Source organism: Camelus ferus, chromosome 1, assembly GCF_009834535.1.
Source record: "Camelus ferus isolate YT-003-E chromosome 1, BCGSAC_Cfer_1.0, whole genome shotgun sequence".
NCBI lineage: Eukaryota > Metazoa > Chordata > Mammalia > Artiodactyla > Camelidae > Camelus > Camelus ferus.
This window is the reverse complement of record NC_045696.1, coordinates 104,426,331-104,446,329: the sequence shown is the minus strand read 5'-3', so window position 1 is coordinate 104,446,329 and position 19,999 is coordinate 104,426,331. Positions and strand designations below refer to the sequence as shown.

Sequence of the window (19,999 nt, the reverse complement as noted above, 5' to 3'; positions counted from 1 at the left end):
TTACCTATTCATGAGAATCAGCACATTGAATCCTGAGTGGGCTGTTGGGAGGGCTCTGATGTCCTCACCTGGGGGTCACCTGCATGCAGAACTCATCTGTCTCCGCTGCCACACAGGGCGGGGGCAGTGGAGACCAGAGGACACCTATGAGAGACATGTCCGATGTGGATGCCGCAGGGTGCAGTGGGATTTGAGGGAGGGGGAGTCTGGAGGAGAGAGTGTCTCACGTGACATCCAAGACACTTGCTTAGGGGATCAGAGAGAGGGGGCGCTGTTCTCCAGCCTTGCCACCTTTTATGTTTCCCATCTCCTCTCCCAAGATGTACCATATTGGCTTCTATTTTGGATAATGCCATGGGAGTTCAGTATCTTGAGGTCAGAAATTGTGACTTTATCCTGGCCCCAATGTCTCCATCCATTAAGGTTAGATTTTAGTTCCCAGGTCCAAGACTAGTAATCTTAGGTGCAAAGTTGTGAGGGAACACGTGTGTAACAGTGCTCTTCACTGAGTCCAGCCAGGAGGACCCATTTGTGGTCCTCGTCTGCCTCCCCAGGGACTCCAAGGAGGGATGAAGATGAGTCCTCTTGGGATGACTGTGTCTCTCAGAATTGCTTTGGCTTGAGTTGAAGGGAGCTTGAGACCACAGCAGGTCCTGGGACAAGCTTAATATAGAGACAAAAGAACTGGGGGTTCCTACTCTTCTGAACCTCATCATTCTTCCCCTTCCCATCTTCATGCTTTCCCTCTTACTCCCTTCTAACTCCATCTTTTTTTCATCTTTCCCTTTTGCTTCTTTCTCTTTCCTTTCCTCCTCCTCTTCTTTGTCTTCATCATTTCTACTTTCAAACTAGCATCTTTCTTTTCATAGCTCCATCTCTCCCCAAACTTAGAGAAAGCATTTCAATTTAACTGTTTCTCTATTAAAGAACTAAGAAAAGTTTCCTACAGAGCAAATTTAAGCTGACATTCCCACCTGTCCACCAAGCACTTGCCAGCCTAGACAGCTGGTAATTATGGGACCAAGATAATCTGCCCTTAGTCAAATATTTGCCTAATGATCGGATTCTCAGGTGTTCCTCTACCCGCTGGTTTGCCCCATCATGTTTCATGTGAGCTGCTATAACCTCAGTACCCATCAACCATTGTGTTCATTGAGATCTTTGCAATAAAAACTGTTGACCCCCAAATGTCTCCTCCCTTTCATAATTAGAAAAGTCTGTTTGGTATTTCATTGCCTATTCAATTTTAAGTATTGCTTCTCTTTCTTTTCACTAGATTTGTGACAAAGAATGGCATTACTATGTCATCAATGTGGAGTTTCCTGTGGTTACCTTATACATGGATGGAGCAACATATGAACCATACCTGGTGACCAACGATTGGCCCATTCATCCATCTCACATAGCCATGCAACTGACGGTCGGCGCTTGTTGGCAAGGTAACCCTAAGTCACACCCTTCTCCCTGGCCCATCTGTGGACAGTCCATGAAAGGGACTGACAGAGAAAAGGGCAAAGCAATTCGTACAGAATCAGCCAAGAAAATCTGCTAGCCCTTAGTAATAAAACAAGACATGGAAACAAGGACTAATCCAGGCACTAAGCTTGCATAATAGTTACGCACTTGGCTGGAGACCAGATTTTTATTTTAGATCAACATGAGCAATTTCACGTTTATCTCTGAGTTGCTAATGCCTTTTATTGTTCTGGGACCTTATTTAACTTATGTAGCTGATCACTCACACTGGTCAGGAGCCAAAGATCTCCTTTTATCCCCAACAAATTGTTCAGAACCCCAACCCTCTGTTCCGGGAGCTCACAAAAATGTGAGCTATGGAGGGTGGATTGTCCATAGGCGCCAGGCCATAGGAGGCCACTCTCAAATTTGGCTCAGCTCTGAGCCCCTTCCCTGCTCCTCAGGGACAGAGGCTCCTCATTGCCTTTTCACTCGAAGGCTTCTGCTCCCATCTCATTTCCTCTGCTGCTGCTTCTCCTCCAGTCCCCAGACCCAGACTAATGACCTCTTTGGAAACAGGAAAACAAGCTCTCTGTGTATGCATATAACCTTTCTGTTCCCCCACTCAGATCTGTTGGCATCTTTGTTTTTGCTCCCCTAATGGCTGGGGTGCTTTGAAGTACCAAGGAGAGAGCAGAGGGGAAGTAAAATGCTCCCCAAATAAGCAGATTCACACTTTGAGATGACCCAACCTTGTGTTGATGGATTCCTTGGAAGTTAGTAAGATCTGTGACCTTGACCTTTCACCATAGGGAGCTGAGGGAAGAGGTAGGCTAGAAGAATATGCCTGCAAAGGACCAGCAGACTGAAGGGTAAACTAGGGGAGACACGGACCCCTCTGGGTTGGGACAAAGAAAGCGTTCTGGGCAGCTCCATGCAAGAGAAGATGGAAAGGAGTGCCTATAGTGCAGCCGTGGGAGCACTGGGGACGCAGAACCCAGGAAGAAAATAAAGCAGTTGTGGGGCAACAGAAGAGAGTGTATTTTTGAGCAGAAGTCACCTACATGAAATCTGACGTATGTCACACAATATTAAAAGGTTTATCAAACATTTCAGTAGAACTTGATGAGAGTTTCATCAGTATTGCAGAATTCTTCAGGATATCAGGAAAGGAAGACTGTGTCATCTGATGAGAGTCTATGAAACTAATTAGTGTAGCAAGGCACAGACTCCAAGGCTCCACAGGAATCATTAATCACCGAACACAGCTGTGCAAGAGTGAAGGCCCTCTCGTGTGGCTCAGTGCCCCAGCTGGACACCACAGCCAGCCTGTAGCTATTTGAAATATAGCTTGAATACTGCCTGTGAGATAAGGAGTCCCTAGTCCTGATCTCACCATGAACATTACCATGACTCTTTCCTAGAGACTCTCAGAGATCACCTCTAGATCCCTGTCACCCCAGTCGGCAATGGAAAACTGCCCCCAACTCTAGAAGGCCAGCTGGAACCACTGTTTTCCAGTTACATGCCAACTGGGTAGAACAGTCCCACCAAAATAAAAAGTGATTTTAGAAGAATCAAATTGATCTATTTGAATAGTTAGAATAGGCTAGTTTGTGCTGCAGTGACAATCAAGCCCCATATCTCAGTTACTTCAAAGAATTCTCACTTCATATTCAGTACAAAAAATGGGGGCTCCTCTCTGCTCTTCCCAAGAAGACAGAGCAGCCACATTGCTGGATACTGAGAAAGAAGGAAACAAAAATGTGATGGATGGTGCCCGAGCCCTTAAAGCTTCCACCTACAAGTGACACCAATCATCTCTACTCACATTTTATTGGCCAAAGCAAGTCATATGGGCACACCTAACTCCAACAAGACCAGGAAGTGAAATCTACCATGCGTCTGGGAAAAAAACTGAAAACGACTGTGTAAACAACATTGATGAACACCATGGTCTATCCACTTAGTCAACAATATTTGCTTGACTGCCCTTTCCACATCAAAAATGCAACCACACTTCTGTAAATGAGGCAACCCAAAAGTCCCACCTGTTACTGGCTCCAAGCCCAGTGTACCTGTTCCCTGAATGATTCCTGAGGCTCTCTTCATCAGGCTTGAGATGCACAGGAGGCTCTCTGTCAGGCCCAGATGTGGCTCCACTTGATCTGGAAACCTGTACCCTAACAGGAAGAAGTATTTGCTACAACCACAACCATCATCCTCTCCATACATATGTGCACACACACACACACACACACACACACACACACACAGTGGAATGAGGCAGAATAAGCAAAAAGTATTTCTACTAGGTAAAAGGAAGAATTAGAGAAACACAACAATCTTTGGTTCACAGCAACCCTGAAATCCCTCTGGGCAGATGCTATAAGGCCCCCTACCCTAGGGTGGGGGGGCCTCTTTGTGGCCCTTGATGCCGTTCTCTGGGGGGGTGTCTCCTTCTCCAGTATCCCCCTAAGCCACAACTGAAGATGGCCTTGTCACTTTATAAATAGAAGCTCTAATATTATATATGATTACAATGTATTAAAAAGAAATTCCACAAAAATGCTTTTTAAACTAAAGCATATATTTATTTTAAAAGAGTGTGGGAGAAAGAATGGCTACTGGGGAGTTCGAGTGTTTCTGTCCTCTTCCAAGACAGATGCTAGGACCACTCTTTACTGGAGTAGAGTGTGGTCACATAACTTGCTTCAACAATTAAATGTGAGTGGAAGTTCTTCATATCATTTCCTGGAGAGAACTTTAAGAGCCAGTGTTGCAAGGAGGCCCTTTACATCCATGGGGTAAAAAAGCACTAGTGGTCCCAACTAGTAGAAAAGAAACAGAGACTCTGAGAGGTGAGGTAGCCCACCCAAGGTCTCCCAGTCAGATCTGCCCAACCCCAGCTCTTCAAAGCCTGTTCTCCTTCCACTGTGCCTCACTGCCCCTACTGCCAGTTAGTTGGTCATCTTGTCAATGTGATTATGTGTTTGGGAAAAGGCAGGAGCTGATGTGTATTGAAACAAACATTATAAACCCTTTACCTTCTGAGATATCTGACAAGTCTGGAATCAAAATACCACACAAACTCTGCACCCCACTGGTGAATTTTCAGCATAGGAGAAAATCCTTTACAAATCTTTTAAATTGGGCTTTCTGGGATGAGTAAGAGTTCACTAGGAAGATAAGGAAGGCAACAGCGTATGGCATGGCAGAGAAGCGTGACATAGGCATGCTCGGGGTGCCCCATTGCTGGAAGGTACTTGGACCAGTGGAAAGAGTGGGGAGGAGGCTGAGAAAAGGAGTTGACACCAGACCATAGGATGCCATGCTGCCTTGTCAGGAGCTTGGAGTCTCCTGAATATTTACATCCTCCCTGGAGCCATGTTTTTGTCTTGGAAAGACAGATCAGAAGGCCTTTCAGTCGAACATGGTGCTGTGAAATTGATGGTCTACAGTGCAGCCCTCCTCTCAGTATGTTTCTAAACACGCCAAAGTCCACTTGTATACATATTATAAGCCCGCTGTGTGAACCTCTAATTGCCTTTGGGCCTGTAATGGCAGGGAGTTTTGGAGGTTGGCAAGGGAACTCGTTCCCATTTGTGAAATTTCCAATTGCGGTTTAACAATGGGGATAGAAAATGATGTGACGGCAGCTGCTTGCTGGGAACTGGCTCCAGCACTGTTGCTGGGCAGTGCTCTGCAGCCCCAGTTAGCCTACCGTGTCCACTTAGTGAATCTGAAAGCCAAAGTAATCAGTGGAATTTCATTTTCATTGGTATTTTTTTCCAGTAATTAAAAGAAGAATATTGAGACTTCATTTACACATAAGAAACGTTGCCAGTACTGCCTAGAGCAGGCAAGTATCTTCGTTCTAGAGAACAGCTGAAGTCAGGATGGACCTTGCATCTCAAAAGAGTCCTCCTTCCTTTATGTGACCGATGCACACCGCCTTGCCATCACCTCTGTGCTCAGTGGCAATGTTCTCAGGGTGGAATCAGACCCTCTCTCATGGCCAAGCTCAGTCTGTGCTGACTCAAACTGCTACCTTTAGACAAAGACCAGGTCCTTTGTCTCTCTCTGGGTCATGCCATGGGATAAGATCATTTAAAAGCCTAATTAATTTGTCCTTTTCCTTAGAGTTCCTACTCATCCATTTCTAACAACAAAACCTCAAGTTCCACTCATATATGATAAAAAATTATACACTCACATCTTTGCCCCTGGACCTCTACACGGGGCCCAGCTTACCCAGGGCCTGTAACCCAGCTGTTGTGGAAGTGAGTCAGGAAGGCTGCTGATGGTGGCAGACCAGGGTCCTAGGATGTGCCCGGGACTTCAGGGAGATGCCCCAGCAGATGACACACCAGGACACCTCTCCCCCAACACTATAATCAGGGCAGCTCTGTTTTACCTATTTCATATGCTATCGGGGCAAGAGTTGGCTAAACATGTTTGAAGAAGCATGAGATACTCACCCAAGAAGGAGCTGCCCTGCTCCCTGCCTGAGCCTCACCTGCTCTTGGTGGAGCTTGTCACAGGCTTCCTTACCTGGCTCCGTCTCCAGCGACTGCCTCATCCCTGCCTCTGCTGGGGACTCTCCTCTGGTGCTCTGGACCTTGGCCTTGCCAGAGTGTGCAGCCTCGCCTGCTCCTGGCAGTGGCGTCCGCCTGGTCTTGGGAGAAGGAGGGCTTTCTACCCTAGCTCCTGGTCTCGCTCAGTCCTACCCTCTACTTACCATATAAAGCTGCAGCAAGTTGAGAAGGGGATGGTTCTAAAAATTAGAACCCATTAAGGGACAGACACAGAACCCCCATTTGTGGCTTTTGAGAGGATCCAAAGCAAAGAATAGGAATGGTCAAAAAAAAAAAAAAAAGAATAGAAAAGCAGAAATAAGCCTGAGGGTTACAGGAATCAACAGCATCTGATCCTCAGACAGAGGGAAACTGAAATCACATGTGGTCCTGAGATCTGCTGTACTTTTTCAGGTCATTTTTTTTTTTTTTTTTTGCCAGACATTAAATTAGTGCAGAGACTTGGAGTACGTGCCTTCACTTAATAAGCTTGGTCTAATTTAGTATAAATTCTCTTAATAAAGTCTGTGTTGAAATTATTCTGCATCCCTGGGGTCTCTGCTGCTGAGAGAAGCAGGCACATGCTAGTGTAGTCTGCCTTCTATGCGAGTGGTGTTCCCCAAGGAGACTTCATGAAGCTCAGTCCCACGGGATGCCTCTCCCACCGTCAGGCCAAGGTCAAGTTCGGGAAGCCGCATAAAGCATCCTCACAGCACCACACTGGAGAGTCACAGTGCACATTCACTTATTAAAAGCTCTCAAAAGCCCACCAAGAAAGCAGTCAGTTTGGCGTTCCTTAACTCATTTCTCAATCTTATTTCACTATAGAACTCACTCGTTGTGAAACAGTGTTCCTGGGGCAGTGTTTGGGAAACCTCTCATTGGAGTTATGAATGCAGGCCTCCATCCCCGACTAGGGCATGAGTTTGCAGAAGGCAAAGACTATCTGCTCTCAAAGAGTCTCCTCCCCTCCTCTCCCATCCCCCCTACTCTGTGTCCCAGAGAAGGTCAATAATTAATGTTTGTTGAATTATATCCCATTTTTGAATCTGTCTGGACAAAGGCATATATGGTTCATGATCTGACACAGGGTGTCTCTTAGCATTATCTGTATTAAAGAATCCAGAAAAGATGATTCTAAGCCCTGGTGTTAATTTAACATGAGGATATATTGGTTTAAAGACAACACAGATGAAATCAGCTTTAAGATTCACTGATTTATATGTGAAAACACAATATAACTGAATTATAATTTTAATTTTGAATTTTATTCTGAAAATTATATTCATTAGAAAATTTGAGAAGGGTCTTAGAGCAAAAACAGTATCATTTTAGTTTCTCTGAGGGATATACCGGGGAAAGAAAAAAAAAGAAAGAGGCCACTGAAGAAAGAGACAGAGCAAACTCACATGACGTCATCCCATCTCAGATCTCCTTGGTTCTTGCTGTCACCAGAACTAGCTGCCAGTTTTGAGTTCCTGTGCTGGGCTCTGGCTTGTCTTCTCTTTAACAACCCTGCGGAATGGGTGTGATTATCATCCCCATTTTGCAGATGAGGAAACTGAGACTCAGAGAAGATAGGTGTCTTGGTAAGGGTCACCGAGACCCCTGATGTGCCCCCAGGTCTGTGCCACCCAGAGCCCTCAACCTTGATGACACTGATACACTACCTCTGCTTCTAGAGACATGTAAAGCCAGATGGCCTTTCACAGCCAATAAAAAAGACCAGAGGATTCTGGAATCTGGGGTCAAATCATTTGCCCAAATTCCCGGGGCATTTTTCTCACTGATCAGACAAAATCATGCTGAGGCCAAAGATAACCACCAGCCTGCTGAGCATCATGGTTTAACGGGAGGGCTGAGTTTGGAGTCAGAGGAGAATTCCAGACCCTTGCTGCTGCTGCTTATCTGCTCTGGGTCTTTGAAGACAGTGTCAGGGGAGAGTGTAGCTCAGTGGTAGAGTGCATGCTTAGCAGGCACAAGGTCCTGGGTTCAAGCCCCATTACCTCCTCTAAGTAAATAAACCTAATTACCTCCCCCACTCAAAAAAGAATGAAGACAGTGTCTTGCCTCTGTTCTCCTGGAGAATGGAGGGGCCGTTCTGGGTGACATATGAAGGCCCTTCTAGCTTGATGAATTTCAGTCCCCAACTCCAGAGTACTGACTTTTGGGGTCATCCCATCAGTCATATGTTTTGCTCACTTAGAACATGCCATGTAAACATCTTTAGGAAAAGCTGGAGAGATAAATATGTAAAAACTGAAGGGTAGAGGTAGCCTGCTGAGAATGTGTCAGGACCAGCCCTGGTGGCTGAGCATCCTTGTCCACCAGTCCCTGCAACCGTAGCTCACCCCCCTGGGGTTCGGTGGTGGCCAGTTTTAAAGGCACAGCCAATGGGGGTCTATTACATATTTCACTCAGTCTTTGCTTTCCGTGGGTGTCTCCATCACTGAAATGAAGAAATGAGAGAAAGCAAGATTTCAGACAGTCTCACCATTTGCATTGCTCAAAACTGATACCCAGCCATCCATGAAATTGTGTTTACTGAGGGGCGTCCCCATCAGCAAGCCAGGCACAGAGCAGCATCCAACTCAGGCCAGAGGGAATGTGGCCCCCACTCCTTTCCATGTGTTTTTCAGACTAAATAGCTGTGAGAATGACAGCGGGGGGCGGGGGGGGGGGGGAGACCAGCAGCATCCCGCACTCACTTTGCAAAGGGAAGAGACTTAGTACATTCACACAACACAGATCTTTTCTCAAAGGAAAGTGAACATTATTGACTTGAAAGCTATGTGTATAGTGAGTGGGCCCCACCTCTCAGTGGAAAGAAAGCTGAGGGAGGATTTATTCCCAATGCAAACTTAGGCTCAGAATAACACAGGCTACGTTAAACCACATTTGCCAAATACTGTTATTTTGCAAGACAACTGTGTTCCCCAGCAATCTTGACACAAATCATTGGGAGTTCCATGTCTACACAACCCAGGATAATTGGACATTCTCCCCCAGCACTGTGTCAGTCCCAACCTGCTCCCATCTTTATGAAGCAGCCCAGTTTTGACATCCTGCAAGAACGCCTCCTTGAACCCTCCCAGCCACATCTCATTGTATGGCTTGCAGGTCAAAGGCTTGGGAGCAAACAAGACCTGCATTTGAATTTGGGCTTCGCGCGTTTCTGCCTGTGGGGCCTTGGGCAGGTCATCCAACTTTGAAAACATCATCTGTGAAAAAGAGTTGGACATTTAGCAGGTGAGAATCTGCATTCACAAAAGTAGCTTTTAACAAGTAGTTTTTCCACATCCATCTCAGTTTCATGTCAAGCTCCTCCTCCATCTGAGTGGAGAGATTAACCCCAGCAAATGTGGAATTCTCCCATTTCTTTAGAGTGCCAGCTGATTTCTGGGGGGTGTCTATGGTGCTAGGGTTTTGAGGGGGCCTCCAGTCATCTTTCCACTGAAATGGTGCTCACCTCTTTAGTCATTAATGGTCCTTCAGAGCCATCAGTGCAGTCAGCATTTCCTTGCCTTAGGGGCACAGAAATACCTCTGCTGCATTTCATGCTCTGTATAGGACCATCCATGGTCCATCTGTCCAGATGTGCCAGGCTGGCATTCTGCCCGGCATCACACACCCCTTCCAGGACTCAGCCCAGACGGCAGGCTTCAGGTGCCCTCATTCTGCATCTCTGTCATCTGATTCCCCAACCTTTTCTCTGTCACCCTCCCCTCCAGTCTGGGGTATCACTTCCTAAGCTAGGGGAAGCCAGGTTTTCTTCCTCGATGTTTTCCCCACATGGTGAAGATACCCACATCCTCCCCACCCTCCTAAAGGTTTAGGATTCTGGAAAGAAAACTAAGGAAGAGACTGGCTTCAAGCCCCATCTGCTCTCCCCCCATCACAACCCTCACGGCAATGAGCACAAGCCAGAGGTGTTTAAACGGAGGGTAAGAGGAGAAGTTAAGATCTCAAAAGTATGATCCTGCCACTTACACATTAAATTAAATAGCATATGAAAGAATTTGCCAGGTTTTAAGGACCTAGTAAATCATGGCTATTATTTTTTCCCCTTTGATCAATAGGACATATTATCTGTATCATTCGTTTTGGAAATTAATCAGGCACTGCCTTAAAATACTATTGTACTGGCAATTTACTCTTACATTTTTATTTTACTTTTCCAATGTCTATATTTTATTCTACCAACTAAATGTAAACTCCTGGAGAGCACGGTCCACATCTTAACAATCAATTGAATCAAACAGAAGGCTAGGCATACAGCAAACACTTTAAAAATGTGCACAGATCTAGCCTCAGGAATCCAAAATTGTGTTTGCAAATATTTAGAGAAGGTTCTTTGTGTTAGAAATCATGGTGGTTGTTTTTTTTTTTTTTTTTACCTAAAATAATTTGTGAGCATGTGTATGTCTGAAAGTTAACAGAGGAGCCGTGTGGCATACGCAGACATCCTAGATATTAAAAGAAAGAGATTTCCATTATTTTTCTAAATCCTGCATCACAACCACTTCTAGTGCAAATATATTTCAAATCTTTGCTGGCCTCCTATTGCAAAATGCTAATTGAATTTCTTCCCTGGAGCTGCATCGCGAATAGAGGGTGTCACAGATCTGGAATTCTTGAGTCAAAAATACAAAATATACATGTTCTGCTGAGCGAAAAGAGTGTGTAGGAAAACATCCCGGCATCCAGGAGAGTCATAAGGTGTGGCCTTTAAGGGTGGAGCTGCTGAGGGAGCAGCTGAAAGGGCCTGGACCACAGAACACAGTGGCCCCTCTCAGCTGGGCTCTAGGCTGGGCTGCCCAGGACCACTCAGATGCCCAGCAGGTCCTGGGCACGGATGGACGCCCTCACTCTGCAGAAGCGCACATTGCACTACTTCATACTCGTGTGCCTTGGTCACTTTCTTATCCCTAAGCCTGAGTTTGCTCCTCTGTTACTAGAGAGTAAGTACCTACCTCCTAAGTGTTTGATGAAGATTCAGTAAGATGGCGTATGTTGAGGGCATGACACAGTGCTGGGCTCATAGTTCAAGCCCAGCAAATGAGAGTTGTTGTTGGATCTCCTGCTCTAAGTCGGGGACCAGGCATGGGAGAGATGAGCACCAGGATGCCCTGGAGGGTGGCAGCTCCACCATCCAGACCCAGGCTCACACCCTTCTTATTGCAGGTCAGCTGGAGTGTCCATTTGCTAGAGTAGGAGCATGCTAATGGCTGTGAGAGGCACCTTAACCATGAGGGCTTTAAAGGCCAAAATCCAAAGGTTCCATATTGGCTACCCAAAGCCATGGCAACCTCAGATTACCTCTCGAAGCCACATCTGTGGACTGAGCACTTCCATAGAGCCTTCTCCTTTTATTTCTTCCATGTGAGGATGCTTTGAAGGGCAAGTAACAACAGTGTGAGGCAAAACGACTTGAACCGTAAAGGTGGCTGATTGGCTCCCACAGCTGAGGATGTCCCGCTGGAAAGCAGGGAGGCCGGCCACTCAGGGGTCGCTCAGCCCGCTGTGCTCCCCTGGCCCCGCCCTCCTCCAGGCATTGCCCGGTCGTCCTCGGTCTGCTTGCAGGGTGACTACCACAGCCCCGAGCCTTCTACCTTCACATAATGGTCTCCAGGGAAAGAGAGCAAGAGTAGGTTCCAGAAACTTTCTACAGAGAAAATAGAAGCTCTTTTCCCAGAGGCTGCATGTCAATTTCTCCGCTCATTTCATCGGCCTGAATTTGGTCTCATGATTATCCCTGGACCAACCCCTGTGGCTTTTTGGATGCCAGGTGCCGGGTGACTTCATCCTGGTACGGGGTCCCAAGTCCATGGCTGCTTCAGTCACTGGAGCCCTGGAGACAGGATCACCTCATTAGCTTTGACTAAATAGAGTCCATCCCTGGAACTCAGGTCAACCCCCCAAACCTCAGGGCTGCCTTGCAAGAAGGCAGGAGTGAGGTAGATGTCAGAGACACAGTGTCCACGACTCTGCTGGATCATCTCCTACAATTCAGCAAACAGTTATGAAGTGTCTGCTGTGTGCCAGGCAGGGTGGAGGATGTCCCATGACACAGGGGCAGGGGCCGGCATTGTTGAGAGGGATAAATGAGCCAGCTTATGCAAGATGCCTGGGGCAGCCCTCAGCCCCTAATACCTGCTCAGTATTGTCTTCACTAAAATGAATCATGCATGTGTGCTCCCTGCCATGCAGCAGACAGACTTCAACAAATAAATTCCAGCAGCCTGCAAAGAGAGGCAAGCTAAACCTGCAGGTGTCTGTCGTAAAGGAGAGAGATCACGTAAGGAGTATGCAGAAGCCTGGCTAGAAATTTCACAGCCTAGGGGTTCTTCACCTTGACTTCATGTTTGATTCACCCAAAGGAGTTCTTAAAACTCCCCAGACCAGTTAGGTCACAATCTCTCTGCGTGGGACCCAGCCAGCACCAGGATCAGTTTATTTTTTAAAGACTCCCTCAGTGATTAAAATATGCAGCCAAGGTTGAGTATCACCCATTCTAGGCTACTGAAGACAGAAAACACATACATGTAAACCATCACTCAACAATGCCAAGTTGTGAGGGGCACTTTAAAAAAAACTATCTTCTTTCCAAGGCTCAGGGCAGGAAGAAGGAACAGTGGGCAGGGTGCTTAAGGGCCCTCGAAGGACCAGTGAGATCTGCTTGATCTGGTATCTCAGTGTGAGGAGGAATGGGTGTGAGCAAAGGTGTGTGTGCAAACATAGAGGGTGTATCAGTTCTGGACCCAATCAGGAGAGAGAAACAACAGTAATTTAAACAAGGAAATATAAAACAATACTATCACAGAGGATTGGGATAATAAAGGATTAGTGACTAAATCAGGGGAACTCAGAAGACTATAGGAATGCAGAGTCAGGAACATCTTCTCCCCCAAAGCTGAAACAGAGCACCCCATGGAGAGCCCTCTGCCCCCCAGGCTGGGGTCCAGACTTAGTCGACACAGTGTGGCTCACTGAAGAGCAGAGAAGTCACAGTTGTTTTTACTTTGGCAGAACCTGCCAGAAAACTGCCCTCCAGGATGCTGGGGAAAGTGGTTCACGGGGTGGGGTTCTCATGCAGCACACTGCAGGGGTAGGTGCCGGCTGTGCCCGTGGGAGCTGGCCACTGGGGAAGCTGCTAAGAGCCAGGAAAGCAAGGAGGCAAGACCCAGGAGTGTCCCCTACAAGCAAGCAGAGGCTCAGAGAGGCTCCAAAACCCCTCCAGGGAATTAGCAAAGCTAGAGTTCCACCCAGGTCCATCTTCCCTGTATACCTCTCTGTACAAACAGAAGTGCAAGATCAAGGCTAGGATTGACGACGTAGGCTGCCCAGGGATGGAAGGGGTCTGTGCTCATAAAGTCAGTGGGGAAGGCCTCCTGGTGGAGGTGAGGCATCCAGTGGACCTTGGGGGAGCTTTTATTTTAAGTAAATGAGGGAGAAAATGAGAGGAGGTGGCTTTCAGTCTGGCCTTGCCACAGGAGTCACGTCGAACAATTTCACAAGCGGAAAAGCCAAGTCGGGCTCAGACAGACTCAGCTCAGCCAGCAGAGCGAACAGTAGAAAACTGCTGATGAGAAGGCGATAAGAAGAAAGTCCAAGGTAGAACAGAATCGAGGAAGCCCTTGCATGACAAAGAACCTGAATTTGAGTGGATGTAAAATCAACTCACCACGAGAGAGCCAGAGCCCACGGACATGGCGTTTCCAGGTCCCCTCAACTGCATGCCAGCCCCTCAGAGGAATACAAGAGAGCAAATGCCAGCTCTGCAGCCAGACAGACCTGGACTAGAGCCCCAGCTCTGCTTTTAGCTGTGTGTCCCTGAGGCAAGTCCCTCAACCTTTCTGAGTCCCAGGGTTCCTCATCATCTGTCCCTTGGAAACAATGACCCCTTCTTTGCAGGCTCACTCAGATGAAGTCCCCAGCAGTCAGCGTGGCACACAGCACAGCTTTCAGCACTGGTAGCGTCTTTCTCGCTCCTGCTTTTACCCTGTAGGCCCTCCCTGTCTTCTAAGACAGTTTGTGCCTCTGAAAGTAAATGTTTTAAAATTCAAGAAGCCCAGATTCCTAAATGGGTGCAGCTGGGGAGTGCCAAGGTCTTGGCGGCAAATAACATCCTCTTGAGATTCTGGCCCCGCAGCTCTGCAAGGAGAAGCTCGGGTCTAGGGGACGCAGCCACTGTGTTCTTGCCTCCCACCAGATGGCGCCTGGAAGTGGTGTTTCCCACCCAGTCTCCGCAGGGCAAATAACGATGTGTCTCTGTCTTGTAGGAGGAGAAGTCACCAAACCGCGCTTTGCTCAATTCTTCCACGGCAGCCTGGCCAGCCTCACCATCCGCCCGGGGAAAATGGACAGTCAGAAGGTGATTTCCTGCCTGCAGGCCTGCAAGGAAGGGCTGGATATCAACTCCCTGGAGAGCCTGGGCCAAGGAATAAAGGTAAGGAAGGAGCCGGCATGGCCCCCAGTCAGACGTTGCTTCATGAGTCGGTGGCTGCCCAGCACCCAGTGTCCTCCTGGCAGTGGAGTCATTTCCCGCCACGTCGCACAAGGCTGGTACCACCACACAGGTGCTGCTACAGCAGGGAGATTCGTGACTGTGACTCCACGACAGACTTGTGCGTCTCCTCAAATTCCCAGGATGAAGCCCTTGTGTATAATGAGTTCAGTGCACAAAAGCAGGCACGTGCTCAGTGTCTACCTGGAGGGAGCTGTTATATTTCATTTTTTTTCCTGGGTTGGGAGGGTGATCTGTTGTCTACTGGCCTAAAGGAATTGAAGTAGCGCCCAAGAACACATTTCACAAATACAAAAAAGTAGAATTAAAAGTTTGGACCGTGGAAAATGCTAATTAGAAAAGACCAATCCGGAGTAGGGTGGAATTAGAAAGCAGATGCGGAGGTCCCTGGGTCTGACGTGGTGACACTGAGGCACAGACTGGGCTCCAGGCAGTGTCTGCAGTCAAAGGGACTATGAGCGGATTTATTATTTTTATCATCCATGCAAAATAAAAATATTCCAGTCATCCAAGGGAATCCAAGCTACATTTTGAGAAAAGCTCCTCTGGAGGGGGCAGGATGTGGGTAATGGCCTCATCAAGCACCTCCCTGACTGGCAGGGATGGCTCTGGCCTCACCTGGACCAAGGCCTCGGGGTCCTGAGCAAAGAGCAAGGTAAGCATCGCTGCAGCCTCCACTCAATCATCGTGGACCCCACCGAGAACAGGCAGCCCCGAGGCCTCCTCTCTGGAAGTCAGGGCGGCCCACCCTCTGCCTCCAGGAACACTGGACAGACCCGTGAGGGTCCAGCGGCTGTGAAGTTTTCCCAAGGAGGGAATGACCAGAACAGAGGTTTCCCACCGCCTCCCGTCCACACTCAGTGCTGCCCATGGAGCTCCCCCTGCCTCCCTGCCCCAGCCCCAGCCCCAGGATGGGGAGTCACCCCTCCAACAGAGAGCCCTCTTGTTTATGCTGTCAGAAGCTTGTAGGGGCTCTGACCTTGGGTAGCCTTGGAGGGGCCAGTGATCTGGACACATCATGCTTTTCTTTAAGTCACAATCACTTCCACATACATTCCATGGACAGCCATGTAATTCAGTTCTGGGCTGAGTAGAGGGGCACAGAATGAATATTCCAGGCTTATTGTCTTTGGGGAACCCAGTGGCCCAAGCAGATGCCTGTAATCCAGCGCAGTAACTGCTACAATGATTACGAGCATGAACATTTACTGAGGGTCTCCCACGTGCCAGGCACTGTTCTAAAAGTGTTCTAAGAGTTTAACTCATTTAAGCCCCAGAACAACCCTATGATAAAAGGACCATGAATATTCCCATTTTGCTCATGAGGAATTGAAGCCTGGAAAAGAAAGGAAACTTGCCAAGGATCCCAAAGATGGTAATGAATGGAGCCAGAATGTGAACCCAGTCAGTTCAGAGCTTCAGAACCTGGGGAACAGTAGTTCAGGGAAGGCTCTTTGGAGGAGGCAGAGTCTGAGCAGAATGTTTCAGGGTAAGAACCAACCAGCAAGAAGACAGGCAGTGGCGGGGGTCAGGGCAAGGCAGTCACTCTAGGCAGAAGGCCAGTGTGACAAGTGCCCAAACTGCAGAAGGAAAAGTAGAAAGTGTGACCAGAGAGGCAGGAGGCAAAAGCCATGTCCAGGGCCTTGTTAATGTCTAGGTGTTTACTGTTTTGTTTTGTTTTGTTTTGTTTTGTTTTGTTTGTTTTGTTTTCTGTTGGCAACAAGCAGCATTAAAGGGCTCCATTGCAAGGGAGCATGATCTAGACAGCTGTGGGGTTCCGAATGGAGCCTGGGTCAGATGGGGAAGATGAGAGGATTACAAAGTCAGGGTAAAGCAAGAATGGCTTTCCAGAGCCTTGTTTAACATGTGTGAAACACACACACATGCACAAACATACACACACATACACACACCTACATACACCCAGGTACTCTCAATAGCTAACCACCTGTCACTGAAGGAAACTCACAACACTGTCTCTATTGGAAAGGCGGGCTTTCCACCAGTCTTTTTCATGGCAGCTGGCCCACGGAAGACCCTCTTGGCACATTTTATACAGATACCGTCACGAGCAGAGCCTGAGGTTTGGTCCTTGACCTACTGTTTGTACTGTTTCCTTAGTGTTTTGCCACACCAGCGATGCAGAAATTTGTCCTTCTAACCCTCCCCTCTCTGATTCTGGATTTGCCCCCTGTCTCTAAATGGATCTCCTCTGCCCTGGACCATCTCACGGGGCCACAGCTTCAGGATTCCAAGCCCTATAGAACAAATAAACCAAAGATGCTGAACTGAAAAGCCACACGTTCTTAGAATTATAAATTAAGAACCACAGCAATTCCTACATAGCAGTCCTAGCCTGTGAAAGAGGAAGCGCGAAATCAAGTGACCCCGAAAGCGGTGGGGGGTGGAGGAAGCTAATCTGACTTTTTAGGATACCACCTGCTCATAACCAGGCTCTGCAAATGATCCTTTTCCATCCTGAGGGCGCGGCTGGCAAGAACCAGACCGCAGAGTGAGAAGTTAATGATAAGACACACAATTTGCGGTGCACCCACTGGGGGCTATTTTAAGTTCATTATCCCCACTCCTCACAACGAATTAAATATCATGACCCCATTTCAGAAATAAGGAGATCGGGGCCCAGGGACTTGTCCAAAATAAGTCTATGCTCTTTCCTCTGTGCTAGCAACTCAGATGAGAAGGCATTCTTGAATACTGTTAAAACCACTTCCTCCCCCGCCTCCCTCCTCTAGCCCTCATTTCGTTTTTGAATGATGACTAGCAGTTTCTCCACTGGCTCCTGGCCTTCTCCATCCTCTCTGGCTGGTGCAGAGAACTGAGGGCCTCTCATGACTGCGGAAGCGTTGCACCCCCTCACAGGGCCCCACACGAGGTCCTCTTCTCCCTTGTTTCCCCCTGGGTCCTGCGTATTTCTGGATACTTCTCCAGCACGTCTGGAGTCATTAAATGGTCCAGGTGGTTATGGTTATGTATCCACACCAGACGTGGTGGAACAGCCACATTCCTGAGGAATGCCCACTTCTGATTTTTATAGGACGATCCCCGCCAACCTCCACGGTGCGGAAAGGGTGGGAAAGAGCAAGACACTGGGAACAAAACACTCCTAGGTTCAAAGCACAGTACGGATGTGTATGAGTTGGGTGACCTTGGGCAACATACTTTAATCTTTTAAGCCCCAGTTCCCTCATGTGTAAAAAGGACTTAATATTACTTTGTAGTTATGTAAGAATTGAATTATATATATTTTTATACATCCTCATATATATATATCAGATATAGCAAAGATATGCATTCACACAGACAGATGTGCAGATAAAGATATAGATGATATATATGCATACAGATGGATATAGGTACAGATCTCCCCTAGAAAACAGGCTCTCAACAAATCACAGTTCCCTTCTCCTGCTGGGCTGACCTTGCACTTGGCATTGCTGCTGCCACTTCTTTTTTGAAAAGTAAGCCTGGGTGACAGTTGTGACAGAAGAGCCTCTATTGTGGCAAATCTTCATCTGGCCCAGCCCAGAGGGGCTAGCAGGTGTCCAAAGGAAGGGCAAGGGGCCTGGGGTGACATAGCCAGCTGGTCCTCGAAGAACAAGCCAGGGCCTTGGGCAGGGGCCTCACCGATGTCTCAGCCTGGTAGGTGGCTGGCGACATTGGCCGACCCTCCAACAGTGCTGACCATTCTGCAAAGGCCATCTGTCTAACTGCTTTCTTGGCTCAGAGAAAGGAACCACTGTGGTGGCTTCCCAGGGAGAATGAATACTGTCACCCTTTGCCAGGTCCCCAGGAAGCCATCTCCTGCCCCTGTGGTCATGCCAGTACCACCCTATATCCTGCAATACCAGAGACCGACCATCAGTCGATGCCCCCCTACACACACACACAAAAAAAAACAACCATACAAACAAAACCTACTTTAGTGAAGGATTTTATTGATCCTGCAGGTACTATATTGATGGCTAAGCCAGTGCTCACCTCAAGCACTGTGGCCATTTGGGGATGCTCTGGCAAGCAGACTAGGGTATTCACTACAGATCCGACACATTCTCTAACCCATCCTCTCCCTAGGGGCTGCAGTGGGCATGCCACGGCTTGCTGCCAATCAGTCCCTCTGGGAGAACCTGCTTGGTTTTTCTGTTCAGCCCTCATGCAGAGCTCAGAGATCGGCCTTCTCGGCAGGGGGCACCATCTTACCTCATGCTTGTCATGTGCTGGACCCCGTGGTAATGCTGTCCTCAGGCTCCTCACAATCTATTGGGGGAGGGGGCAGACAGACAGACATGCTTAGCTAGTGAGTCAGCCACAGCAGGAGAGAAGCTAAGCCAACCAGAGGCCGACTGTGGCATCACCTGTGCATGTGCCCAGGGGCTCCTGAATCCAGCGCGGGGGACAGTGCTTGTGACCAGACGTCACAGCTCAGAGAGACCCTGCTTCGGCTTTGAGGACAGGAGGGAACTGAACTGCAGGGAAAGAAGAACAGCCAAGGCAGTGTTCCCAGCACAGGCAAAGACTTGGCGCAGAAGTAATTACATTATTAAGAGTGATAATAAAAGCGATTATAGATTGAACACCTTTTTAAGTGCTAGAGACTTTATATACATTATCTCATTTAAGCTCCAGACAGGTAGATATTAATATCTCCGTTATTTTAAATGAGGAAATAAAGTCCAGAAAGAGAAAGGAAATTGTCCAAAGCCGTACTCTGTAGCTTGTGCTGGGACTGGGTTGTGGCAGTCCACACAGCCTTTCAGAGATGCTACATAGATTTGGGGAAGTGAGACTCATGCCCAGGAAGGAAAGGTTGAATTCTTCCAGTGGTCCAAGCAATTGCAATAGCCAATGACCCCAAAATGTCTATTGCTTAATGCTTACAAGTTTATTTCTCTCTCACACTAAGCTGGGGAAGTGAGGAATGCCACAGACCACTAGGGCAAAGAAAAAAGGGTGGTGTGTCCAGCAGGGCCCTTCACTGCTTCAGCCTAGAGCACCAGTATCACTTCCTCTCATATCCCATTGGCTGGATGCAGCCACATGACCCACCCACAGGTAGATCAAGGCAGCTGGAAAATGGCGTGGACACTTAGCACACATATATAGTTGAACCATGTGGATACGTTATCTCCAGGAAGCCTAGGAAGGACAGGAGAACAGGGTTTTGTGAGCACTGATAATGACTCGCACCAAAGCTTGACTGAAAAGACATGACTGAAAGAAAGAGTCCTTTGGGGGAATAACAGGAGATGATACTGAGTAAAATGTGGGCTGGGGGACCACTCAGTCATTCATCAAACAGGGGCTTCCAGAGCCCTAGGATGAAGTTCTGGGATTCAGGGATAAGAGTTGGAGCCCCTGTCCTCAGGGAGCTCATGGTCACTGCACTGTAATAATTATACTACCATTGCATAAGCACTGTAGG

General features: G+C 47.8%; 1 protein-coding gene across 4 annotated transcripts in view; it reads left to right on the top strand.

Annotated features, from left to right (window-relative positions):
• Positions 1-19,999, top strand: part of CLSTN2 (calsyntenin 2) — a 578,332-nt gene that overhangs the window by 536,133 nt on the left and 22,200 nt on the right. For all 4 annotated transcript variants that reach the window (XM_032487477.1, XM_032487479.1, XM_032487468.1 and 1 more), the window contains exons 9-10: positions 1,277-1,439; positions 14,315-14,481. In XM_032487477.1, coding sequence (XP_032343368.1) covers positions 1,277-1,439; positions 14,315-14,481 — 330 coding nt within the window. The remainder of the gene's footprint in view (positions 1-1,276; positions 1,440-14,314; positions 14,482-19,999) is intronic.